This window comes from Podarcis pityusensis, assembly GCF_964106645.2.
Source record: "Podarcis pityusensis genome assembly, chromosome: 12".
Taxonomy (NCBI): Eukaryota; Metazoa; Chordata; class Lepidosauria; order Squamata; family Lacertidae; genus Podarcis; species Podarcis pityusensis.
Genome location: NC_138037.1, coordinates 48,983,004 through 49,010,325, shown reverse-complemented (window position 1 = coordinate 49,010,325; position 27,322 = coordinate 48,983,004). Strand labels below are relative to the sequence as shown.

General features: G+C 39.6%; 1 protein-coding gene across 5 annotated transcripts in view; it reads left to right on the top strand.

Moving 5' to 3' along the window:
* Window positions 1-27,322, top strand: part of ULK4 (unc-51 like kinase 4) — a 164,345-nt gene that overhangs the window by 14,473 nt on the left and 122,550 nt on the right. For all 5 annotated transcript variants that reach the window (XM_080975742.1, XM_080975744.1, XM_080975741.1 and 2 more), the window contains exons 15-20: window positions 404-585; window positions 4,225-4,271; window positions 7,438-7,516; window positions 13,875-13,982; window positions 19,012-19,095; window positions 23,644-23,805. In XM_080975742.1, coding sequence (XP_080831868.1) covers window positions 404-585; window positions 4,225-4,271; window positions 7,438-7,516; window positions 13,875-13,982; window positions 19,012-19,095; window positions 23,644-23,805 — 662 coding nt within the window. The remainder of the gene's footprint in view (window positions 1-403; window positions 586-4,224; window positions 4,272-7,437; window positions 7,517-13,874; window positions 13,983-19,011; window positions 19,096-23,643; window positions 23,806-27,322) is intronic.

Sequence of the window (27,322 nt, the reverse complement as noted above, 5' to 3'; positions counted from 1 at the left end):
GGAGCCTGGCAGACTTCCCTGGGGAGAGCATTCCACAGATGGGGAGCCATTGCAGAAAAGGCCTATTCTTGTGTTGCCACCTTTCAGAACTCTCATGAAGAAGTCACACGAAGAAAGACCTCAGATGATCACAGGGTGCAGGTTGGTTCATTTGAGGAAAAGCGGTCCTTGAGGTATTGTGGTCCTGAGCTGTTTAAGGCTTTATAGGTCAAAACCAGCACTCTAAACTGGGCCCAGAAACTAACTGGCTGCCAGTGCAGTCGGGCCAGGACATACATTGTATGTTCACAACAAGCTTTTTCAGGGGTTCAAGTAGGGAGAAAGAACTATACTATGTTTCAGTATTGGGTCTTGGAAATTATATTCCCAACAAGTGCTCTTAAAACATTATTTTTCTTTCCAGCTGATAAATTGTTGATACTAAAAGAAGATGACTGGAACGACTTCTTACACCAAGTATGTCAGCTGACTGACTCCCCAGAGAAGAGCACAGGGGCAGCCAGAGTTAAACTGAATTTACTTTGCTACCTCTGCACTGTTGTTGGCAATAAGGAAGTAGCCACTAAGTTAATCAGCACACAGCTGGTAAGTAACACTGCTAGAGCCCGCAAGCTGACATGCCAGCAAATATGGCAAAAGTCAGCTACCTTTTGCTAGGGTGCATTTCACTGGTATTTTAAGAAACTAAGGCTGCAATCGTATGTACACATACCCATGAATGAGCCCCACTGAACACAGTGAAACTTGCTTTTGATTAAAAATGCCTAAGACTGTACTGTAAGAAGAATTAGTGCATAACAAGAATGAAGAACGTTAACGTTCTAATCATTGTTGTTTAGTTGTGTCTGACTCTTTGTGGCTCCATGGACCAGAGCACGCTAGGCACTCCTGTCTTCCACTGTCTCCCGCAGTTTGGTCAAACTCATGTTGGTAGCTTCGAGAACACTGTCCAACCATCTTGTCCTCTGTCGTCCCCTTCTCCTTGTGCCCTCCATCTTTCCCAGCATCAGGGTCTTTTCCAGGGAGTCTTCTCTTCTCATGAGGTGGCCAAAGTATTGGAGCCTCAGCTTCAGGATTTGTTCTTCCAGTGAGCACTCAGGGCTGATTTCCTTAAGAATGGATAGGTTTGATCTTCTTGCAGTCCATGGGACTCTGAAGAGTCTTTTCCAGCACCATAATTCAAAAGCGTCTAATCATACTTCTGGATAAAGCATTGTATACATTGATTGTGTGCAGGCTGCCAAATGACTTTGATTATTTGGGATGGATAGGTTGAACAAGGATTAGAATTACTAAAATACTTTACACTGTTCTGCATTAATTTTTTAAAAAGCATGAGCACAATCAAGAGGACTGTGTGCCTTTCTAGTGCACACATGGAGCTCTTGGTATGTTGTGATATGACTGATTTCACCAATTTGGCTGTATTTGGATAATCATTCAAGGTCATTTTGCGAAACTGTGTATGAGCATCATCACTGTGCGTTCCTAGATCGTGGCTTAAGTATGAGGTAAGGGGTGTAGGTTGGATGTGGGTGGCGCTGTGGTCTGAAAAATTTAAAAGCAGCCCAAACAAAGCAGAAAACCTGGTATGACAAAAAGGCCAGAGTAAGAACTTTTGAACCCAGTAGTGAAGTGTTGCTGTTGAGACCAACCAAGGAAATAAAATGCAACTAGCATGGTAGGGACTGTACAAAATCGTGTCCAAAATGAGTGATGTAAATTACGTAATCCAACAAGGGGAAGAAGGGCGTAAGGTGGTTCATGTGAACATGTTAAAGCCTTATCTTGGAACAGAAGGCTGGACACTATGCAATATGTGAGGATCCAGATGAAGCCGATATAACATGCTGGGAAGGGAGAGGGGAGCAACGGCAATCTACAAGAAATAAAGGTAGCTCCTACGTTAACCCTTAATCAGCAGGTGGAGGTTAAATAGATCCTACAAGAATATAGGGAAATTTTCAGTAATACTCCAGGTAGAGCTAAGGGAGTTGTACATCATATCAACACTGGGGATGCCAAGCCCATTGCTGTAAACCCCTATAGGATAACTGGAGAGTATGTGGGGAATGTTAGCAATGAGGTAAGGGAGATGTTGAAGGCAGGGATCATAACCCCTTCAGAAAGTCCCTGGGTAGCACCCATAGTGTTGTTAGACAAACCTGATGGATCTATCAGATTTTGCCTGGATTATAGAAAGCTGAACCATGTCACTAGAGCAGATGCATATCCAATGCCACATTTAGATGACCTGATCGAAGCTATAGGTCATTGTCATTACATCACCTGCCTAGACTTGACAAAGGGATACTATCAAGTAAAAATGAACTCTAGGGACCAGGAGAAAACTGGGTTCAGAAGTCCCTTAGGGCTGTTTGAGTTTAAAGTAATGCCCTTTGGCTTAAAGAATGAACCAGCCACTTTTCACCGACTGGTGGACAAAATCCTGAACGAATTAAGAGGGTTCAAATTCGCTTATTTAGATGATATTGCTGTGTACAGTTCGACTGGGATAAACACAAAGAGCACTTAGGGTTAGTACTGCAGCGAATTAAAGAGGCGGGCTTAACCATCAAAGCTAGCAAATGCCAGATAGGGGGCTCGACAATACCTGGGACACATGGTGGGAGGAGGAGTGATGAAACCTTTAGAGATGAAGGTAGAAGCCATTTCAAACTGGCCTACCCCTACCTCCAAGAAGAAAGTCAGAGCTTTCCTAGGACTAGCCGGTTATTACTGAAAATCTATTCCAAAATTTAGTAAGTTAGCAGCGCCTTTATCTGACCTAACTCGGAAGAAGGAGCCAGATAAGGTCAAATGGACAGCAGCGTGTCAGCAGGCCTTTGATTCCTTAAAGAGTGCCTTGACATCAGGACCAGTCCTTGTTGCTCCTAATTATGATCGGGAGTTCACCATCTTCACCTATGCATCCAATGCCGGGATCGGGGCCATGCTGTGTCAACAGGGAGAGAAGGACGACCTGCATCTGATCAAGAAATTACTTCCGAGGGAAAGACATTTTTTGACCATCAAGAAGGAATGCCTTGCCATCGTGTGGGCATTACAGAAACTGAAGCCGTACACCTGGGCCCGAACTTTTATCTTATGTACTGACCATTCACCCTTGCTGTGGCTGAGAACAATGAAGAATAACAGTAAGTTGATGAGGTGGGCCCTATTGCTGCAAAACTTTAATTTTACAGTTAAAAACCTGAAAGGGTCCCTGAACACCGTTGCAGATGCCTTATCAAGAAGACCTGCTGTTGAAGGTTAACCAGTGCACAGTAATAATTTTTCTGTAGTTAACTGAATACCTAAGATGTATCAGGATTTATGTATAAATGTATGAACAAAGTAATTGATGTGCCAATGTTATATGGGGTGTGAAGGGTATAATAACAGGTTAGTAAATGTTTATTTGCATTAGATATGTAATGCTGATTGATCAGGAGAATAACTAGGTTAAGGTATCCCTCCTGAGTCAATTTTCTTAAGGGGGGAGGTATGTGGCGTTTGCCCTCATGTGTGTGACATCATACTGGGTTCATAGGGAAAGGGTTAACTAAATGTAAAATGGAAACCCAGGGGGCAGAATTAACTGTGTATAAGGTTGAAGCACAGAGGTTTTTTGGGGAGGAGTTAGAGTTGTTGAGAAGACAGTCTGGAGTTAGAAGAGACAGATAAGAAAAGTCTGTGAGTTGGGCTAGTCTGGTGGGAGAGAGTGAGAGAATTTGTTAAGAGGGGTCAGTCAAACCCCCAGTCAGTTGAGATAATCAGTAAGAAGGTATTAGGAAGGTATAGACCGGTAAAGAAAGTAAAGTTAAGATACTGACAGGAATATTATCTGAGAAACCATAAACTTGTTAACGTTTGTAAAATAAACTTGTTTCTTTTGGTTCACTTTTAACAACTGACTGGACTCAGTGTTTTACCAGAGAGTAACTGGTTGGTGGCAGCGGGGAAGCAACCACAGTGGTGGCACAGGGATCAAACGTCCGGGGACCCTGTGTGATTGCCACACTAACCTTCTGCAATATATACAACAACAAAGGTGCAATAGAAAATTGAGTCCCATAACAAATAAAAAACCAGTCATTTTTTGCAAGGTCTTTGCGCTCTGTAGGTAAAACTATTAACCCTAAATATGCTATACTTTTTGGTGGTGAACTAAATCACAGTGATTAATTTTGAATTTTTGTGTGTGTTTATTTTAAAATCTAGTTCCCTGTGCTACTACAACAGTTGCGGATAGCTCCAAACTGGGACATGTAAGTGACAACCAGCATCTGTCTGGGTATCTTCAAAAATTGGCCACAAACCTGCCTCTGCTGAGTTCATGCAGGAGAACAAACCACACACCGTGCAAAGGATCAAGGAAAGGCATATACATTTCCTTCATTCTGGTCTCTGAATAGAGTAGGCTTGCTACCCAAGCAAGGACTGCCACCAACCCTGTCATACAAGAACCTGGGCCTTGGCTCCTGCATGTGGTCTGTTATTGTCTGGAGCAGAAATAGTATCTTCCATGATACAATCTAGCAGTGGTAGGCTGATTGTTGATTGAGAAGAGTCCAGGAAGGGCACATTTACTTACTGAGAAACAGTGGGTTAACAAATGAATATGTGTAGGCTGGTTTACAGTGGCCTTACTTGACAGGCTCTCTGAATCGCTCTTCGTATCTCTATTTAACTTTGTGGTAAGTTTCCCAGTCCCCAGCTGGAGACAGTTGCCTGATAGTTTTTCTCTCTCAGCACTGTCTTTGAATACAAAAGGCAGGGTTGTGTCTGCTTTTTGTGGTTCTTCAGAATTTTAGAAGGCTGTGTGTATACCTTGACAGTTAGTACTTTGCAAGTGTTTACTATGAAAGAGAAACTTGTAAAGCTTATTTAAAGCAAAACAGTTCAACTAACGCATGTCTAATTGAAATTAGTGAAGATTACGGCAGCAGTGCTTTCTGAAATGCACTCTCTGTAGTATATTATTACTATTATTTTGTTATTTATATGCCAAACATTTGACTGGGTTGCCCCAGCCACTCTGGATGGCTTCCAACAAATTAAAACATCAAACATTAAAAACTTCCCTATACAGGGCTGCCTTCAGATGTCTTCTAAAAGTCAGATAGTTTTTCATTTCCTTGACATCTGACAGGAGGGCATTCCACAGGGCAGGTGCAACTACCAAGGAGACCCTCTGCCTGGTTCCCTGTCACCTCACATCTTGCAATGAGGCAACTGCCAGAAGGCCCTCGGAGCTGGACCTCAGTGTCCGGGCTGAACGATGGGGGTGGAGATGCTCCTTCACTTATCCAGGGTACTTGAATATTTGCCATATCTACCATTAAAATACAAATATTTTAAGGCAGAGCTTTCCAAACTTTCATGTTGGTGACACAGTTTTTAGACATTCATCATTTCATGACACAGTACAGTAATTCAGTTTTACTAGCAAACTAGAGGTTAAACTAACCCTTTTCCAGCCCCAGGAGAAGAGCAGGGAGCATTTGTGCGACACACCTACACACTGCAGCCAACACACTAACGTGTTGTGAAACACAGTGTGGAAAGCTCTGATTTTAAAGAGTCAAGGATTGTTTGACTTGCTAATCTTCATTATTGAATTTTAAATGTCTAAATAACAGGAAAGGAGATATGCTATATTTGTTCATTAAAGTACTTAGTTTACATTATATATGTCTCTCTCTATATTTATATATATCTATATTCTATCTATCATGCTTGAGAGTGACAGGAATGGTGGTGTGACTGGAGGCCAGCGCTCATAGAGCCACTTTCCTGGTAACACTCTTCCTGCCTGCACTGACCGTTAGAATTGTTAGAATTGGGACAGAGAGAAATAAAACTGGAAGTAATTCAGAAGAGAACAAAGGAAGCACTTCTTCGTGCTACATGTTTGTAGAATTCACTACAAAATGTGGTGCTGGCACACAACTGCAACAGAATACATGGGGTAACTTTTGCTAGGCTGTACAATTTCGGACTGCAGGCAAAGGAATGCTTGTGCTTCCAGATATGTTAAGAGAAACCTGCCAGCAGCTGCAGCATGAACAAGCTCTATCTCAAAGTCTGATGCTGACATAATTTTGTAATGTTATGTAACTTCTCATTCTTAGTGGGAAGCAATAATCGTAGAATCATAGAATCATAGAGTTGGAAGAGACCACAAGGGCCATCGAGTCCAACCCCCTGCCAAGCAGGAAACACCATCAGAGCACTCCTGACATATGGTTGTCAAGCCTCTGCTTAAAGACCTCCAAAGAAGGAGACTCCACCACACTCCTTGGCAGCAAATTCCACTGTCGAACAGCTCTTACTGTCAGGAAGTTCTTCCTAATGTTTAGGTGGAATCTTCTTTCTTGTAGTTTGGATCCATTGCTCCGTGTCCGCTTCTCTGGAGCAGCAGAAAACAACCTTTCTCCCTCCTCTATGTGACATCCTTTTATATATTTGAACATGGCTATCATATCACCCCTTAACCTCCTCTTCTCCAGGCATAAGGAGGGCTAGAGGCAGGGTTTTGGAGAGGGGAAGAAACTCTTAGCCCAAAAGAATCATTCAGCTATGCCCACCTGTCAGATACAAAGGCTGTTATTTATTGAATAATTTCTACAAAATAATTGTTGGTTGAAACAGATTTATTTTCCCAAATTTGTTAAATGTTTATGTGGAAAGAGAATATTAGAATATATTGAAATCTGATAGTAATGTTCTTGAATGTGCATTGAAATTCCTGTCTGCTGCATAGCCTTCTCTATTCACTGTTCATTCTCCTTTGCTGGCTGCTTTTCTGTAATTTTATAAAACAGTGTAAGTGAACCTCAAGTGTTCTATCATAATGCCCTCTGCTGGCTACTTTTGCAAATAGCTGTATTGCATTACTCTTCTCACCCCCACTCCACAAGTAAGATCCTTGTATATCCCCATCACCACTGTGAGTGAAAAATAAGTTGGACATTTTTAAACAGGAAAATAGAAGCAAGGCAGATAGTTAGATGGCTTTTCTGTATTCACACATGTATGCACTTAATGAAGCACATATTACTTTCTGTAAATTATTCCCTTTTTTGTGTTAAGGTGTAGGCGACAGATTTGCATAGCAAAACTTATCTGCAACCAGCCTTCTTGGTTAGCATTTTTCCAACATTCATTCCATTTTTCATCTGAAAGAATTAAGTGCAATGCTTAGTCTTCCCAGGCTTAAAATTTTTCCTGTGCTTAAAAGTTTTTGTGGTAATTCTATCAGTTTAAAGCAATTCAGTGCTAAGGAGGCTTATATTTAAGCTTAATTTAATTTAATTTAATTTAATTGTGATGACTAACTTATATTACATTTTATGTAAGTTGAGCATTTTCATAGTTTAGCATTTTCAGATTTGTGGCTTTCATAAAGTTAATAAATGCATTTAATTACAGACGTGCCAAAGCAGCTCGAGTGATTGGTTTACTGGCATTGCATACAACTGAGCTTAAAGAGACTGTTCCCGTTATAGAGGTAATATTCCTTGCTAATACAATTATTGGAGTTTTCAAAAGCAATGTTTGGGCATTTTATTGCCTTGGTTTATGAGTTGCAAAAGTTACTGGTACCTATGTGTTTCATAGTTTGTTCCATTAAGGCATACTACTTCCTCTGCTCACTCTACAAACACACCTTTGGAGGAAGGTGGCAAGGCTGCAACCTGGTCTACACTTAGCACATTTGTGATTGTAGTTTGTATTAAACTGTTTTTACTGTTGCACTTTACATTGTTATGACGTGCATGGATAAAATCTTTATTTGCGTCAGCCAGAAGCCATAGCAAAGGAATCAAATGCAATAAAATATGCAATAAAATACAGATATAGCTAGATGGTTGGCTATACAAAATTTACAACCATACAAATGAAAGAGTTAATAACTGTCCTTGACCACAACTAAAACATATGAACGAGTGGTCTTTCTTTACTAGGCATTAAACAGATTAGTCAGCTAGTAGAGCTAATTCTAATTGCCCCAGCTAAAATTTCTGCCGTGTTTGCTTCACCTGGTAATCTTGGTCTGCAAGAAGGAAGAACACTGTAGCAGTGGATGAAGAACCTGGTATGGATGATAGAAGAGGGGTAATAATAGCCCTGAGACTTCATGGTGAAGGATGGGTAATAAATCAGTAACAATAGCAATAATTGTAATTTGTGGGGTTTGATCAGATTTGTTTTGTGATTAATAATCAGTTACAAAATGTCCTAAGAAAATCTTAGTATTTGGGGATCTTTTAGTTTTGGCCTTGGTTAAACCATCTGAAATTAACTTTTGAATATGAATATTATGCTTCTCTCATTTCTAATGTTGGCAAAGGTACTGAGATACAGAACTGAACATTTTAATATTCTAAGGAAGGGATTGAAAACTGAATGAAATTGTTTAGAATATTATTTCTTTTCTAAGTTCTTCACAACTAAAATCTTATAAAGGTTGATAGCCACATCAACAATAAACTTGATGGCTTAGATAAAATTCATTTCTGGGATTTGTGAAAGCTGTGTGCCGACAGCAGAAGAGGGGATGGAAAGAGGATGGGCCATGGGTATATGTCACAAGGGTCTAATGTTTCTATCATGATCTCTATTCAGTAATTTTAAAGGTATTCAACAGATCAGTGTATTGTTATAGAAACCTCCACTAGAGGTCACTTGGATATTAAAATTAAATACAAGGGTGGTGAAGAGGGAATCCTATTTTTAATTTGAGGACTCAATGTACACTAGGCAGGGATGCCTATTAAACAGTATAACTATGTTTTTACTATATAGTAGATGGTGTTCTAGTCACTCAAGAGTATTTTGGTTGAAATAATTGGCCATTTCCCAAATAACGTTGTAGCATTTTACAATTGGGATTGCATTTGGCCTGTATTTAAGTGATTTAAAAAATAAACTGGTCCCGATTACCTACAACCTTAGCATGTGCCTTTTACCCACAGTGAGGTGTAGTCAAATTTGCACTCTCTCACCCCATGCCTTCTGTGTGATTATAAGAGAGTTCTTGAATCTGCCTTCCTTCAAACCATTCCATATTTAATCTGTAATAGGTTGGCTTTTTTCTTTTCTTTTTTTAAAAAACCAGTTCATGTTCCAAACTGTTCTTCAATTAGTTTCTTATTATGAGTAAACAATAATTTCATACTGTCATAAGTTTTAATGTTTTTGAAAATCTAACATCCCAGCCTTGGTTGGTTTATAAAGTATATGAGCTATGACTTCAGATCTTTTCCTTTTTCATCTGAAACACAGAACCATTTTGCCATTCTTTGAAATTTGTGTGAAAACAGAGGAAATTTTAATAAAAGAAATAATATGAGAGCATTCATTTCAAAAATAGAAATTCTACCCAGGCAGAGAATTCACATTTTTAAATAATAAAGTTAGATTCACTGGGTAATATACAATATTGAGAGGAGGGTATATACAGTGATAATAAATTAGGGTTACCATATATTTTTAGGAGAATTCTAAAGTAGTCATAAGAAATTATGCAACCTTAAGAGGATGCACAGAGTTTAATATCCAGTAATCATTCTAAAGGTCTCTTATGTCAAATTTATAAAAATCTTATTGACTTGGATATAGTAGGGGAGCAGCTGGTTCTTTACATGTCTTTGAACAGATATGACCAGTGCTTTTTTTCCTTTTAAAAAAAAATGTTAGGGGTACTCTCATTTTGACTCCTGAAAATCGCCGGGAAAGAAAATGAAGCTGGCATTGGAGGTGGTAACTGTTGATTTGCAAGCCCCCTCCATAGAGGCTGGCCCCTCTCACTGTCCTCGGAGCTTGCTTACCGGTAACCTCCTCTGGCTGATATCCAGACAGACCAGGGAGATTATGATAGGCGACATTTTCCCAAGAGTGGGTAAAATGCACAACCCCTCCCTCCTGCTTCCGCAGGGGAAAGAAAATAAGTCAGAAATCTATTTACATGATGTTTATTTCTGACATTACAGCACTAGAGAAAAAACACGTCCATTCAGTTCAGTTCTTCTAGCAAGTCTGACAAACTTCCTGAACATGCACAAATGGAAGGTTTCAGATTACACTCTTCACAGAGACTTATCCAGCCTGTGAACGTCCTGGGAAATTCTTCTTTCCCACAGATAGGCACATCATTTGATGTCAACAATCTGTGTGTCTGCAGCGGTGATGTTTCCATATACTGACATCCTCCCCCATATGAATTATCGTTAGCTGCGGACAAAGCTTGATCCAGGGAAGAAAACAAACAGTTGTTATACATATAACAATCCCCTGTTGTTTCAGTTCCACCCTTGGAACTACCTGCCACTGGTTTCACCAATGTAACTCTCTGGTTGTCAGTTTTCCAAGGAATGAGTGCATCTGCATTACCTTGGTTAGGGAACATAGTGTTACATTTAGCAACTCCCTGTTGTGTCTTTTTCTCTGACTTAGACATACCCTTAACCTGGCTTGAGTTGTCAACAATAGTAATACATGCAACAGCTGAACTAGCTAACTCTTGAGAATACCTCTTGGGTGGTACGCCCTTTGTTATTCTCTCAGACCTGCGTATGAGGTGCTGATCCTCTCTGCTCACTGGTTCAGTCTCAGGACCTTTTGAAGAACCAGTTCCAATAGTAAACAGTGGTTCATCCTTAATCTGTGAAGATCTAGTCATCGTGTGTGAACCTTTCTCAATAACTGTGTCAACAGAACTCTCTGAGCTTTCTGTGTCACTTTCAGTACCACTATAATCAGAATAATCAAATTCATCATCTGAATCATCAGCAGTGGGAAATGTGTGAAAAATTACATTCTCCTGTGCAGGAGCACTCTCTAGAAATTTTGTGAGAATCACCTGACCAGATTCAGACAAAATTACTCTGTAGAGACCCTTTTCATAACCCACAAAAATGCCTCTGGCATTCTTCACCCCATCTGGAGTTTCCGTCCTGAATTGAGATCCAAAAACCCTAAAATGTGCTAGAGAAGGTTTTCTTTGGAATAGCTTCTCAAAAGGAGAACATTCCATGCCCTTTGAAACCTTTCTCACCCACGTGTAACAAAAACATGATAAAGATTCAGCCCAAAACTCATGTGGCAAGTGTGAACTCAGCAATTGTGCCTTCATGCCATTTTGCAACTCCTTGTTCACTTTTACACAAACAGTTTTGTTCCACGCAGCCTCTGAAACAGCAACCTTGTGCTCTATCCCTTGCTTCTCAAGGAAATCCTGAAAATCCTGTGAAAGAAAAATTGGCTTCTCATCTGTGAAAAGAAAATCAATATTAGCATCGTGAATATTCTTAACCTTATCACAAAACTCCTTAAACCTTTCTAAGGTTTCTCTGGGATTCTGCAACATATTCTCTGGGATTCTGCATCCATACATATTGAGAAAAATGATCAACAAATACAAGATAGTATTTTGCATTGCCTCTAGAAGGTGCTAAAGGACCAATTACATCAGCATACACTCGCTGAAAAACTTTGTTAATCTTTGTTGCCTTTCCTCTCGTGTCTTCTTTCGAGATACCTGCAAGAGAAAGCATTTTAGATTCACATGCTGTACACATTTTATAGTCTCTTTCATCAAAAGTCAACAGATATAGTCCGTCTTTCTCTCTGGCAGAAAGATACAGCTCTCCATCTTTGTAGATTTTGCAGCTTTCCTCATCATACGATAACACCAGTTTCTTCTTAGTGATTTGAGATACACTCAACAGATTGTACTTTAAACCTGGAACAAAATAAACATTGTTTATAGTCAAGTTCAGGCTTTCTAGATACACAGTTCCGATCCCGGTTGCTTGCATTTCCTGACCATTGGCCAGTTTCACAGTGAAGCGTTGCTTCTCAAACGTAGAAAACAGTTCCCGGCGTGACGTCATGTGTTGCGTCGCTCCTGTGTCTACAATAAATGAGTTCTCCACGGATGATGTGGCTTTTAGTGACATTAAAGCCATATCTGGTTTTGCCTGGGACTGGGTACGACCTTTGCTTGAAGCCTCAGGCTTTACAGAGCTCCCTCTAGCTCCTTTCTCCTGATGTGGTGTCTCCTGACGAACAGCGTTCTGAGCTACAGCTTTCTCCTCTGTAGCAATTGTAGTGGGGGTGCTTGATTCCCGAGCTTCACTCCCCCCATCAGCAACAGCATCAGCAGCAACAGTCTCTCCACTTCCCTGTTGTGGCTCAAAGCTCCTCCCAGCTTTCGATGAGCTCTCAAGAATTTGGCTAGCTTCATCTTGGCTCTCCCCCTTTGGCGCAACCAATTCTCGGTCCTTGCTTCCCACCCCAGCTTCACAAGCTTTGCGGAGTAACTCCCAAGCGACCTTTGGTTCTTGTGCACCCTTTAGGACTGGCGCAAGATGAGCGTCCACATTTTCTGCCAAAATTCTTAGGACACGCTGCTTCAGTTCACTTTGAACTGCAGCCTTCTCCCCCTGTGCTTGTACAGCAACAGGCTGTGGTGTTTGGACTAAGTCCCATAATTGCTGTCCCACCAGCAAAAATTCCATTTCAAATGACCATTCTAGCCAGTTTGGGCTATTCAGTTTCTGAGAGAACAGAGCCATCTTTAATCCAAGCTGCAGCTTCAGCTACAAACTGGAAAATCCAAGAGTCTATTGGGCTGTTTACAAGCTGCTTGCACTTGGCAGTCAGCCCAGCCGCCTGGAATTTTCCCTTCCCGAGAATCTGCAAACAACAAGCCTTCGCTGCAATCCAACAGCAATCAGCAAGCTGCACTCTGCTTTGGAAAGTCCCCTTTCCAACAGTTTGTTTACAACAAGCTTCACTGAAAAACACTCAGCCTTGCTTTCGTTTCTGAAGCTTCTTTTCTCTCTTTGCTTTAAGCTAACCAGCTCATAAATTTAGCTCAAAAAAATACTCATGACCTGTCGCTTAGCAACGGAACTAAGGACAGTGAGAGGGGCCAGCCTCTATGGAGGGGGCTTGCAAACCAACATATTGTAGCAGAGGTCGATGGATCGGAACCATCCTCTGCTACCATATGTTGGTTTGCAAGCCCCAAGGACAGTGAGAGGGGCCAGCCTCTATGGAGGGGGCTTGCAAACCAACAGTAACAACGAAACTGACCAATCACCATGCTAGATTCCAACTCCTACTTTACATATTAAACACTCGCTTCCGTCTGAGACTCGGGAAACAACGTGACAGGAAATGAGGCCGCCATCAGGGGTAGCAATGGAACTGACAATTCACCGTGCTAGAGAAGAAACTAAAAATTTTATTTTTTTTAAGTTTCTTTTTTAAAAAAATAATATTTATTAAAAGTTTACGAATTAAAGAAAGAAATAAAAAAGAGAAAAAATAAACAACACAAATCAACACATTACAATACATATAAAAAAGCAAAAGACACAATACATCAAAACAAAAGCAAAAGCAAAAACAGTTAAAAACACATCCAATATTTCCATATCTTTATCTTTCATTAACTTGTTTCATCGACCTCCTGACACCTCCCTTTTTGTGTTCTAGTTATTAATTATTTCAGCAAATCCTTTCCGTCTTTCAATGTTTTCTGTCATTTAATTATCTTAATTTATTTTGACCTTATCTTACCATTAAAACCCTAAAACTTATTTATACTTATTTTTTTTAGTTTCTTCTCCCGTTAGATTCACAAAATGTTTAGGGGTATGCGTTCTCTTGTGTCCCCCCAAGAAAAAAGCACTGGCTGTGACAATCTGCGCCTCTGCAGAAAGACATTCAGAAACTACCAGAGAAAATTTATTTTGCCTTCTGTAGCCTTTACTTTCCTTCTTGTAAAGTTGCATAGTTATCATGCTTTTCCCTGCTGTATCCCATTTGTGCTAATAACGTATTCATTGTTCCAGGCAGTCACACTCTTAACCGAACTGATCAGAGAAAATTTCAGGAACAGCAAACTGAAACAGTGCCTTTTACCTACCCTTGGAGAACTGCTTTATCTTGTGGCCAACCAGGTAAATTAAACAGTTGTATAAAAATATCTTACATTTGCAAAAGTAAACAAACAAGTGAGCAGCTGGAAATAAATAGAGATAATAGAACTCTTGGAAGTATAGCTTGTTCTTCAGTTTATAGGAGATAAGCAAAATATGCTAATTTTAAGATACAGACATTTGTGTGGGAGTTGGGTTCTGAGTCATTACGCGCTTGCATGAAATCGTGTATAATCAGAGCATCCTTTGAGAAAGCGTGCAAACACTTTGTTTGGCCAATCCAATTCTGCACCTTTTTGTGACACTTGGTCACTTCCAGATTCGGTGTGATGCACGTGTGTGTGGTTGCACACATATCAGACGTGTCTAAAACAATCGCTTCCTTCATTTGCCTGTTTTTAAGTTTGCCTTGCATATTTCAAAAGTTTCATCTTGATGTGTCTTAAAATTAATTTTAACAGCTAGCCTTTTTATAGTGATTTTCAGCATCCTATAAATATGGCAAATACAAAAAATAGAGTTAAAAACCCACATTTTAGAGCAAACAGAGAATGTAACCAAAATTGTACATGTTCTATTCTTAAAGCACCTATAAATGGGCTTTTAAGCCCATTCTTAAAAGTAGAATTTATGAACTATCCTATTAAAAATGCTATATAGAAAGACGATTGTTCTGACTTTTTAGGCTGTATTCCTTTGAAATGTTACAGGATTTGGTTTCGTAAAGGTTTGAATTACAGGCAACTCCCTATTTATGCAGGGAGTTGCGTTCCAAGGCACTGTGTGTTTTAAGTGAAATCACATATATTTGAAACACCATTGAAAAACCTGCAAACACCCTGTTCCACCTCCACCCCATTCCTGTTCCGTCTCTTTTTGTGAGATTTTCAGACCCTTTCCAGGTTCAGAATGATGTGTGTAGTCACTCATAAATTGGACACACCTAAAGCAGTCACTGCTTGTAGCCTCTTGTAAGAGAGTTTTACGCCTTTCCCTAAAATTTCCAGAAAGTTACTTCTTATCCTAAAGTGCTGGGGTATACTTGTTACCAGTTTCCAGACAGGAGGTGGGTGAAGGAGAGTGGAAATTAGTCACAGTTAATATGGCTAGACCAATTAAATTACTTACTTAATTAATTAATATTCCTTATACAGTACTGCTGTTGAGTCATTCAAAAGTTTTCCTTGAGAGCCAGGACCCATTTGGAAGTATTTACATGGAGTCTTTAAATTATGGTATGAATACAGATTCCTTGTGGTTTGGGTAATTTTTACATTGAACATTGTATTCATATAATAATTAACTTACTAATTTGACTGCCCTTACAGTGCAGTGCTATGCATGTTTACTCAGAAGTAAACTCCGCTGTGTTAAATGTGAGCTGGGCAGAGAAGAGACTGGAAAAAAAATGAGTGTTTTGTAAGACAAGAAGGACAAAGGTCTTGAGAAAAGAGAGAAGGAACCAAAGACAGTGGGTGCAGTTATCTGTGTGCAAGTGGAGTAGACTTCCTCTTTCTCTCATTTTCCCCCTTCAACCCCAAATGTGCCATCAACATTTATCTTAAGGGTTGGTGACTCCCTCCAGAACAGATATGGGGACACACAAGGGAAAGATAAATCTCATTGCATGAGCAGAGTCCTGTTTGTATGACATTCGATTTCACTAAATTACAGTGAAGTTTAGAAGGATAACAAAATTTACCCCAGGTAACTTTCCTCATCTAGATTCTAGTACAGTACACCTAAGGCCGAATGCTAGCTACGATGTCATAAATTATCTGTCTTAGGAAGACATTCTCTTCCCTGTCATAAAGCTGTTAAGTTTATGTCCAAATGTGGTGGTGGGTCTTAAAATAATTTTGATTCGGTATTCCCTCCATGTATACTTAAGTTGCCTCTCCCTTTTATTTTCTTACAATTGTAGAACAAGAGGGAGTGTTTATTTACAGAGCCAGATAATAGTTATCAGTAGAGATGCATGGGTTTTTAGTTCCTGATTATAATATAAATTGTTTTCTCTTAGATGGCTTCAGAATGGAAGTAAAGCCTAAAGAGACGTGGTGTCTGGTTCCCCAGGGGACATACCTGTTAACTGTCATTTCTAGAAGTTCCTATATTAGTTTTCTAGTCAGTTCCTAAGGTCACTGGCTGAGGGCATTAAGCCTGAATAAAAATGAAGCAGTCATATGAACATAAGATAACTGCATTTACATTTTGAGCATACTTCCATTATGCTCTAAAAACTGAGAGGTTGTTCACCTCTGTAGCTTTGTTTCTATAACTGAAATAAAATACAGTGAAATATAGAAATAGAAAATATTTATCAAACAGTTTGGTTCATCTTTTGTCCAAGCTTTTAAAAGCATAGGAAAAACGATCTAATTATTTGTACAGCAGTTGTGTTAAAGTCCGTAGTCACCTTCACAAACTGCCTAATCCATTATGCAAGTTATGGTCTGTAGATGATCATGAAAGTGTGCTCATTCTTAAAGAGGTATGGCTATGGCATACATATTCCTAAATATATTTTAGGAAGATCATGTTTTTTGTCTGATTTTTAAAATTTAAATCTATAGAATTACAGTTACAGCAAAAATACCTTTGATTCATCTTCTTACAGTATCCAACATGAGCTGCTAACATATTCTGTTGTATTTCAGTAAAGAATAAAAGGAACCATTTTTTCTGAAATACTTATGTTAAATAGATTCTTCCATCCCATATTTGTTTATATGGTATTGTTTCATTCAGCACCATTAAGTCTCAGATTTTCCACTTCCAGTGGTCTTTTGAACGTATTCTGTTTTCTACACCATTGCAATCAATATATGTGCAGCTCATGCTTTTGAGGAAATGTAAAATTTATCATGTGACTTTGCTGTGGTTGTTCAGGAACCTAGCACCAAAGTAGGACCAAAATATTTCATTTTTGGCTTCCAGCTGCATATTATAGATGTAAGTAGTTGGAAGTTGGAAGTAGATAGAAGACTGTGAATTAGTTGAGAGACAGATGAAGAAGGTAAGATTTACCAGATGGAGGGGGATGCCATTCCTGATAGGAATGACTCCCCCTACTAGACACAGGCAGAGTCTTCAACTTGAAACATCCTCTCCAGAGTGGAGTAGTCATTTCAACCCTGCCTACTGCAAGGGATGGTTGGGTCTTCATGTCTCTCTCTTTGTGTGGAGAGAACCATTTGCTTGAGTTCTTGTTTTGTGTAGATTTTCCCTTTATCTAGTCCTCACCTTCATCCGGTTTGCTAGATCATCTTTCTGAGTTTTTTCACTGTGCTTTCCTGTTGGCTGCTCCCCCACAAACATCTTCATTTCTACTTCATTCTCTTCATTTTTCTCTCCCCCACCCCCGGTTGTCTGGGGAAGGGAAGAGGAGCTTGCATTTACTGCCCTTTTTTGAAAAAGGCAGGAACGTCATTTTGTTTCAACAACTCAGCGTTTCTTCAGGAGGCCCCAACAGCTCCTAGAGAGGTGATTGCTGCACCTGTTGGTCTAGTGGCTTTCATGTTCTCTGTGGTCTTTCCCTGCCTTGATTGGCTGCATTATTGCTGCACCTTCGGGTCCCAGCACCGATTAGGAGTTGGAGCAGCGGGAGCAGTGTGCTCAGTCGCATTGATTTTCTGCCTTTGCATGCAGGATGACTTCGCCTTATAATAATAATAACTTATTATTTATACCCCGCCCATCTGGCTGAGTTTCCCCAGCCACTCTGGCAGGACAGCCTCTCTCCTCCCAACAGAGGAGGCCTATACATTTGGAGATCCCAGGCAAAGTGGCCTTTGGTGATTCTCCAGGTTATTCACTGGAACAGGCCGAGATGAGTATGAGGCCTTCCTTACTTCAGCAAATTTCCCAACATTGCCTTAATGGACAAAGGGGGTTCTCTCTTCAGATATTAATGATTCCCTCAGGAGTTTTTTACACCCGGACCAGCTTGCTTCATCACCATAAGAGTAAATTCAAGCATAAGCGGTCCACATGCAGGCATAGGGAAAAGAGGGGCTATTCACCAGATAAAGCTGGATGCTCTCCCTCTTTCCTCTCACACCCGGGGTCCTAGGAGCCTTTTCTGGATGGCCCTCCCTTGCCTCCCAAACAGGCTAAGACGTCTGTTCCTCCCACTCAGGCAGTAGTTCCACAGGAGAGGTCACACCTAATCTCCCCAAGCCTCAGGGTGCCACTGGGGCTTAGTGGGAGGCCTCTAGGGAACTGTCTTCCCAGTCGAACCCAGACAAGAAGAGGAAGTGACTGAGGTTAAGAACCAACCTAGGGTGTTCTCTGCTAAGGTTTTAATGCCTTTATTAAAAGGGCTTGTTGGGTGCTGCGATTGCCAAAGGAAGAGACAGCCCCCACTGAATCCCTTGGAAGTAACCATAGCTTTTCATGCAGCAATAGCTAAGCCGGCCTCTGTTCCCTTCCCCAAGCCCTTTGAGGAACCTTGGGATGCAGAGTGGAGAACCTCAACTAGAGCTTTAGGCTCCTTGCACACAGGGAATGAAACATTATATTGTATCTTCTAGATAAGTTTATGAATTGCCTCAAAGGTCCAGTGATTGATTTCAGAATTCATAGTTAATGAAGCTCTCACAACTGTCTTGTTTCTTTCTGTTGTTGTCGAATCCTTTAGAACTCTGATCTCCCTTGCATAGTCTTTGCAAACTGAAAAAGAGATACAAGTAATTGCCTTGGGGTAGGGCAGCGGGAAATATTAAGATATTAACCTGTCTATTCAAATGCTCAAAGTTAAAAAAAATATAAAAATGGTCCAGGAGCTTCTTCTACCTACATGTGACTGATCTGAAAATAAATATGCCATTGATTTAAAAGGCTGGCAAAACTGTTGTTAATTTGTGACTAAAGTTAACATATTTAGCAAAACCAGTTCCTTATGTGTATGCAGTGCCATAAGAGGCATCATTTAAAAACGGACAGGTTCATAGAGAATGTGTGCGTATAAAATTGCATTTTCCCCCATAAAGATTTAACATAATTTATACTGTTCACTTCATTTCTGGCCCTTCCACATCATTTACAGGAAGGGAAAAAGGAGCACCCCAGAGAATGCTGGGCCCTTCCTTCAGCTGCTTACACTGTGCTAATGAGGTGCCTTCGGGAAGGGGTAAGTTTCTTTTGTTGTTCTCAATAGAATTTCTCCATTGTAATAACCCTTTAGGCATTGTGTGAGGATTGTAGCCTGCAGCACTGCAGTGCCTTATCAACCAAGGATTGCTCGTGAATTTAAATAATCATAAGACCATGACCCACAGAAGAAGAAAGTGCAAAAGGGAGAAAAAGTGTTCTCCGATATGCTTAGCATTTATAAATTATCTTTTGATTTTGGAAATAAAATTAGCTGGTTAATTTTAAGTTACAGTATTTTTTAAAGGAAAGCTTTGACAACAAATACAATTTCTTAGTTTTATACTTGGCAAGTTTTATTCTTTTACTTGTTTTCATAGACATTAGTTGATGAGCTTTTTATGTTCTCAGTTGTCATATCCTTAGAATGGCATATTGGGTTGGGTTCAACTAATTTTGGTTTGCTGTTTTGTGTATTTGGTTTGGGGATAATTTCCTTAATTTATAACCCAAGATTATATAAAATGGAAAACACTGGATTAAAGCCACAAAGAAGACTACATTTGCTATTTTCATGAGGCCAGCTGGCATTACTAATGCCCATGGCAAATGTGGAGGAGTGAAATGCTTATAGGAAGAAAAACATCAAGCAAAACATATTTCTTCTTCTTTGGCAATCACTTGTAGCCGAGTAAGATTGTCTTCCATGAACACAGTCTTAACAGTGAGTCCGTAAGTGACTGTGAAGGCCAATTCAGGATGTGGACGTCCTTCCACAGTTGGGACATAGGTTTCTGGATGGGAGTTGATCATGGTGAGGGTTTGCCAAGTGTGCCTTCCTCTTAGCACAATTCTCCCTTTTGTCCTGAGATGGGCATCTTCAAAGTCCATGACACCTTTGGTAAAGGCTGTTCTTCAGTTGAAGAGCTCGCAGGCCCATGTTTCCCAATTGTTGGTGTTTATACACATTTTTAAATGCCTTGAGAGAGTCTTTAAACTTCTTTATCATTTACATATTTGTATGAATGAAAGATAATTTCCAAATAACAGGGAATGGTTGGATTATTCTGAATATCTGAATGGATTCTTAAAATCCAAAAGTAGAATTCCTCTGGAGTCTATCATGGGCCCAGTTACTGTTAGAATGCCTTTTATTTTAAGGCTTTGATGAAATAAGCAATAAAATTGAATCATTGGCTAGACATTAGAAATAATCTAAAGATATATAACCGGGAAAAGGAGGCTTGACTTGAACGTCACTGTGAATAAAAAGGCTAACTTTTTCTGGCTCGATAGCCACATTAAGGATTTGCCACCTTTCTGAGAGTTGCATACCAGCCAGAGCTCATTTCATATGTGAATACTCTCATATCAACACATTTCGTTTCATGTGCATGCACACATTCAGCAGAAAGATGGGCAGACATTCAGCTTCCATCTACACACACAGCAGAAGAAAGGAACAGACAAGATCCTGCACACACAGGCACAGAATGTGTGTGGGGAAACAGACTCAGCAAACACACACACGTTCAACAGCATTTGTCCTCTTTAGGGCAGGACTAGTGTACTAGGGTCTCCTGTTGTTCCAGCGTTTCACTGGAGAAAAGAAACATAGGCCCTTTGTACCTTTGAAATAATAATAATAAAAAATTTTATTTATATCCCGCCCTCCCCAGCCGAAGCCGGGCTCAGGGCGGCTAACAACACTAAAATAGTGCAACATTATAAAAACATCAAAGAATTAATTAAAATCAAAATTGATGGCAACCATTGAAGGCCCCAGTCTCCCTCTAGTGGCAACATTGTTAGGTATTGAACAGGGAAACAGAAATAAATGTTTCATTTTTCCTAAAGAGCTTTTAAGAATGGCCGTACGCCAGAGTGAGTCCCATTGATCTCAGCAGGGCTGGCTTCTGAGTAGATTTGATTTGGATTGTACTGTAAATTGGTGAACGTGCAGCACAATGACAAACGAGATTTTTAAAATAAAAAAAAATCCTTCCAGTAGCACCTTTAAGACCAACTAAGTTAGTTCTTGGTATGAGCTTTCGTGTGCAAGCACACTTCTTCAGATACACACTCAGTGTGCAAGCACACTTCTTCAGATACACACTCAGTGTATCTGAAGAAGTGTGCTTGCACACGAAAGCTCATACCAAGAACTAACTTAGTTGGTCTTAAAGGTGCTACTGGAAGGATTTTTTTTTATTTTGACTATGGCAGACCAACACGGCTACCTATCTGTAACTGGAGATTTTTAAACAATGATTATGTGGAGACATGATAGACATTTATGAAATTATGCCTACCATGGTGAAACTGAAAACATTTCCTCCCTCTAGTCAAAGTCATTCAATGAAACTGATTGACAATAGATTCAGAAGAGACAAAAATATGTTCTTTCACACAACACACAATTAAGATATGGAATGCAAGGTGTGGTGATGACTGCTAGTGTAAGTGCCTTTGGAAGTGAACTGTACAAAATGATGGCACCATCTTGCAACTGGAACTTCTCTGGAAGTACAGTGGTACCTCGGGTTACATATGCTTCAGGTTACATACGCTTCAGGTTACAGACTCCACTAACCCAGAAATAGTACCTCGGGTTAAGAACTTTACTTCAGGATGAGAACAGAAATCGTGCAGCGGCGGCACAGCAGCAGCAGGAGGCCCCATTAGCCAAAGTGGTGCTTCAGGTTAAGAACAGTTTCAGGTTAAGAACAGACCTCCAGAACGAATTAACCCGAGTTACCACTGTAACTGTCTGGTCACTGTCAGAGAGGGCAAGATGGAGCTATATCTGGTCCATTGTTTTTTTTTCTTCTGTTCCTATGGAGGGCAGTCTGGCAATGATGTGGAAGAAGTGAAGGCGCTGCCACTACCACTGCCCACCCGTCCTCCTCCTCCCTGACTATGCCCACTGCAAATGTTGGACCTGAGTTTAGAATCCCATGATAGTTGGAGCTGGACTGCTGGCAGGATGAACAGACCGTTGCTTCCCTTCTCCTAACTTCAATTTTCAGGATGACATATTTGTCAGTTGTTGTGAACAATTAGGTGGTGCCATGCCATTCCCTACAGCATTTTAGTTTCTTAGCTATCATGAGAAGCAGGTGGTCTGATTTTTCCCAGGGCTCTATTAGGTAAAGGTAAAATATGTGATTGTTTTGAACATTTTAACTTCTTCTTAACTAATAGGTGTTTAATATCTCCTGAATTTGATTATTAGTATTGAGTAACTATAATCTGATTAAAAAGTATGTTGAGCATTCTATTTAGTTGGTGTTTATGAACTATACAGGGCAGACAAAAGGTTTAAGGAAAGCTATATAATCATGTCTTACAGATTCATTTTTGTCAAGCAGGGTAGCTTATATGCTCATGTTATGACAAAAGGAACCCTTCAGTATAAGAGACCAAATATTAGTTTAGGTCAGTCTTCTTTTCCAGGAGCTAATTAAGCAGAAAATGGCACAATCTTCCTGCGTATACACTGTTTGATAATAGATCCCAGAGGGGCTTAAGAGAGCCTATCTCAGGTGGCAGCAAATTGAATTAGTCCGACAGCCTCATTGAGTTCATGAAACGCAGTGACAATCCATGACCCTTTTCCAGCCAAGATGCTATGGTTATCTGGTCCAGGGCATGCTTCATCTTGTCGTTGGCTGCCATATGCAAACTAAAGAGAACCTTAAGGAATACATTTGACTGTACATAACCTAAATTACTGCCTTATGTTGCTGGAGAGATATTATTTATAGTAACAATTGCTATCTGTTAATTTTTTACTTTGGTTTTGATCTGTTTTGAAAGTAGTTTTAATTTGTGCTGAATTAAAGCAAAATTAGAACCCAAATGATTTAATAATTACACTTTAAAGATTCATAATATTAAACACTTTGTCTCTCCCCCCCCCCCCCATTTTTCTTGGTGGTTATTGCTTCTCAACAATACAGTCATACTGGGAATGGCTCACAGCAATTTGTAGTGCTGTGTCCTATAGTTAAAATAGATACAGTCAGAACAAAACTAAAAGGGGGAAGCAGGTTTATAAAATAATTTATTTAATTAAAAATATATCTTCCTCCCTCTGCTTTCCCACGAATAGCTCTAAAAGACTCCAGTGCCAAAGAGACGTGGTCTTCCTTCATCCATTTGCATCCTTTTTGCTGGAATCTATGAGGCAAAGAAATGACAAAATAATCTTAGGACAGTTGTCAAAATTGTTTGGCAAAGCAATGCTAAAATGTCTGCTTTGCCCACTTGTTTTAGGATAATCCATTCCATCTTGTTGAAATGAGGACTTCTTTGTTAGGAACTGGTGTAGTAAACTCGAGTTGATGCTTCATTAACGGTTGATAAGTGGGAGTCATTTTACTGTAGAAATAACATGTGAAGCAAAGTGGTTTGAATCTGCCCTTATGGAAAAAATAGAAATAAATTATTATCCAGAGGTGGGGAAAATCATGCCCTAGGGATTTCCTACATCCAGTCCTTTCCTGTATCAGTCAGCAGTTGCTATAGTTTGAATTTAATTTTTACTTAGTGATAGTTAATTTTTTTAAAAATTCTCTCTTTCTAGGAAGAACGAGTTATAAACCATATGGCAGCAAAGATTGTTGAAAATGTATGCTCCACCTTCTCTTCTTATGCTCAGGGATTTATTACTGGAGAAATTGGACCAATATTGTGGTATCTTTTTACGCATTCAACCATAGATTCTTTGAGAATAACTGCTGTTTCGGTAAGCAGATTTTGTTCTTCAAAAATAAAGGTGTACATCATTCCTGATTTTTATGCTTCATTTCTTCTAATTTTTTAAACTAGGATAGGTTGGAAATATATTCTTTATACTAAGGCAAAACTACCTTTGGATGCAACTCATACTCATTTTGAAGAAAATGGATGGTTATTTAGTTGACTCAACCCAAAAAAAAATTCTTCCAAGCTGTCTCTCATCTTCCTTATGGTTGAAATATATGTAGTAGGGCATATTACTATTGTCTTGGCATTTGGCTTTTTGCTCTACTATTCCTAATTTCAAAATGAATTCCTGCTTTGCAGGGGGTTGGACTAGATGATTCTCATGGTCCCTTCCAACTCTACAAGTCTGTGATTTTGTGTAATTGTTGTTTTTATTTTAAATCAAAGTCACACTTTTGCTGAGGTCTTTGCTTGATTTCCCAGGAACTACTCCCGCTCAACTGGTTCTGTTCATCAAACTCTTCAGTCTATATTCTTTATAGTATATTTGATTCCTTGCTTCTATAGCAAAGATTTCTTAACCTATCAGAAGCTAAAGTACAGTTTAGAAGTAGAGTTCAAGATACAGAACTGCAAAATCATTTTGATACGATTAGAAATCCTCTGCTTTCACCTTTGTTCTCCCGCATTAAGCAACATTACAGGCCAGGGCACAGAGGTAGGGTACTCATTTTTTAATAGACCTGTGTTTCCAGACAAATGTCATACATTTGCAACAGCGGGTAGAAGGGAATGTTCCCTACTGAACTTTGCAGGACAGTGGTGAAGAACTGCTCCATCATTTGTTCAAGCATCAGCTGTGTAATAAACATCTTAAGGTCCTTCTAGGTTCTCTTCTCAAAAATGGTTTTCAACATTGTGCCACTTGTAAAATGAAAGTGTAGCCCAAAGTATATATTTTGTTGGTCCAGCCCGACTTGTGCATTTTTGTTCGTGCTGTTTCTTTGGCATGGCTTATTGTAAATAGCAACTAAAATGTAGTCCAAATTTGAGGTTTTATTTTCTACCCTTTTTTCAAAGTAATTTGTTTTTATTAAAATATGCCAAAAGTAAAAATGAGTTACTTCTGATGTTTCCCCCCGTTTACTTTATTGCATCTGGATAGCTAAATAAAAACCTTACGTTTTCAATATGCATTTTAGAATTACAAAGTTGAAAATCTCATTTTAATTTTATTTGAACAGAAAATTAGGGGAATTATCACTGGAATTATCCTTGTTTTTAATGCAATAAGAAAAGTTAAGGTACCACTTTAACAGGTCAAACTGAATATGCTGTATGCTGATTTGAAACCTCATAAACTAATGGCATTTTCTGCATTTAGGCTACAGTGTTTTTGTATAATACTGTTTTCCTATAGGGCTTGCATTGTAGTTTTCTATCCCTCCCCCCCAAAAAATTAAATTAAATTATGACATTTTTATGTAGTATTTTGAGAGGTTTCCCCTGATAGCTTTGGCAAGTTTACTTGGAGAAAGTAGACACTGTGTTTTCTTAGAGCAATGTTTATATTAAAAGAATCATGCTGGTGGTGTTATTATTTCTTAAATCAATAATAAAAATGTATTTAGGAAAGTCTTTATGCCAGAAGTACTAGGTATGTAGCCTGTGGGTTGAATAGCAAATATCACTGCCCTCTGCAGTCTTATCTGTCATGGTTGATAATCCAGAACTATGTCACAACATTTTCTGTTTGCTTTGCAGTGTAACCTGCCTCAGGTATGTGTCACAGACATACCCTCTAACAAGACTGAATCTTTCATCATCTTGCTAGTGTCAAAATCCAAAATTATTCTATTAAATTTTAGAATCATTATTACAAAGATGGATTGTTATGATTTGCCTCTAAATAAGTAGCATATGTTTGCCCTTGTTAGTCAAAATCCGTTTGAATCTATAATCCTTTAAATCTTTTTAATAGCTACCCCTATGCAAGCATAAAGCTACTGAAATGTGGGCTAATTCAGTCTTGAAGGGAAGCTCATGGTTTGTCAGCTCACTAAAAATATAATAGTCTTCTACATGTACATATGTGCAGTTGAGTTGAGGAGCTGTCAGTAGATCCAAGTGGGTGGCCTTATGCAAAATATTAATGTAGAAATGGTCTGTGGCTTACTATTTTTTATTTCTTATTATTTTTGTTACTGTTGAACTTCACTAAGTTTCCAAAAGAAATACAATTTCATACAAACTTTAATCTAAAATAGGATCCCAAACAATGTTGCCAAGATTTCAGATGGAACTCCTCTACCAACCCTCTCAATTCTGACTGGGAGCCACCAGAGCATTTTACAGCGGCCTCTGTTTCACCATACAACAAGGTTTTCTTCTTAAAATGGAATAGGCATACTGTATATGTCTATGTCCAATGTGGAAGAGCAACGGGAGCTCGCTCTGTCGCAGGGATTCGAACCGCCGACCTTCCGATCGGCAAGCCCAAGAGGCTCAGTGGTTTAGACCACAGTGCCCCAGCTCCTGCCAACCTAGCAGTTTGAAAATGCCAGTGCAAGTAGATAAATAGATACTGCTGCGACGGGAAGGCAAACGGCATTTCCGTGTGCTCTGGTTTCTGTCAAGATGTCCCGTTGCTCCAGAAGCGGTTTAGTCCTGCTGGCCACATGACCTAGAAAGCTGTCAGTGGACAAACGCTGGCTTCCTCGGCCTGAAAGCGAGATTTAGCACCGCAACCCCCTGCGTCACCTTTGACTGGACTTAACCTTCCAGGGGTCCTTTATCTTTTACCTTACCAATATGGAACCTTATTTAAAGGAAAGGTATAAGCAACACAGGTCAAGTAACAAATATAAACAACTAAGGGATGCTTAAGTAGTTAAAGAAAGGAGACTGTTCCCATTGCTTTGCTGGAACAAGGCTTAATTATATCCAGCCTGATTTCTTTTAAACCTGGGTTTCTGGTGTTACAGGATGAAGAGAAACTGAAGGCAGCTCTGGTGATAGGCTGCCTCCCAATGTCAGGAACTGCCATGGTGAAATAAATAGAAGACAGTTAAGTTGCGCCAGCGCTGGAAGAGGAAAAAACTTAAAACAGATAGCAGAGTTCCCCCAAAAAAACAGACCAGAGGCAATTGTACTTCATCCAGTAGAGCTTTACCTGCTACTGAAGGCAAATGAGCACAATGGTCACAAATCCAATACATTCAGGATTGGCACAGTCCATAAAACTCCAGTTGCAGCACTTACAGTAACTTAGAATGTCTAGACCTTAGCACTAAGCATACTATGTACAGAACACCACACCAGAAGGAAGAGAGATAGAAAGAGAAAGTAAAACCCAGCCTCCTTCTGGCCTATATTTATAGTCAGCATGACTTGAATTGGAAGAGGTAAGAGAAACAGATCAAGCCATCTGTACACTCAGCTTCTCTGAAGGTATAACCCAAACAGTCATGAAGCTTCTTTCATGCAGAGAAGCTTCCAGAAACTTCCAGAAACCTCTTGAATGAATTAGAATTGGAAAGATCTCTACACATCAGATC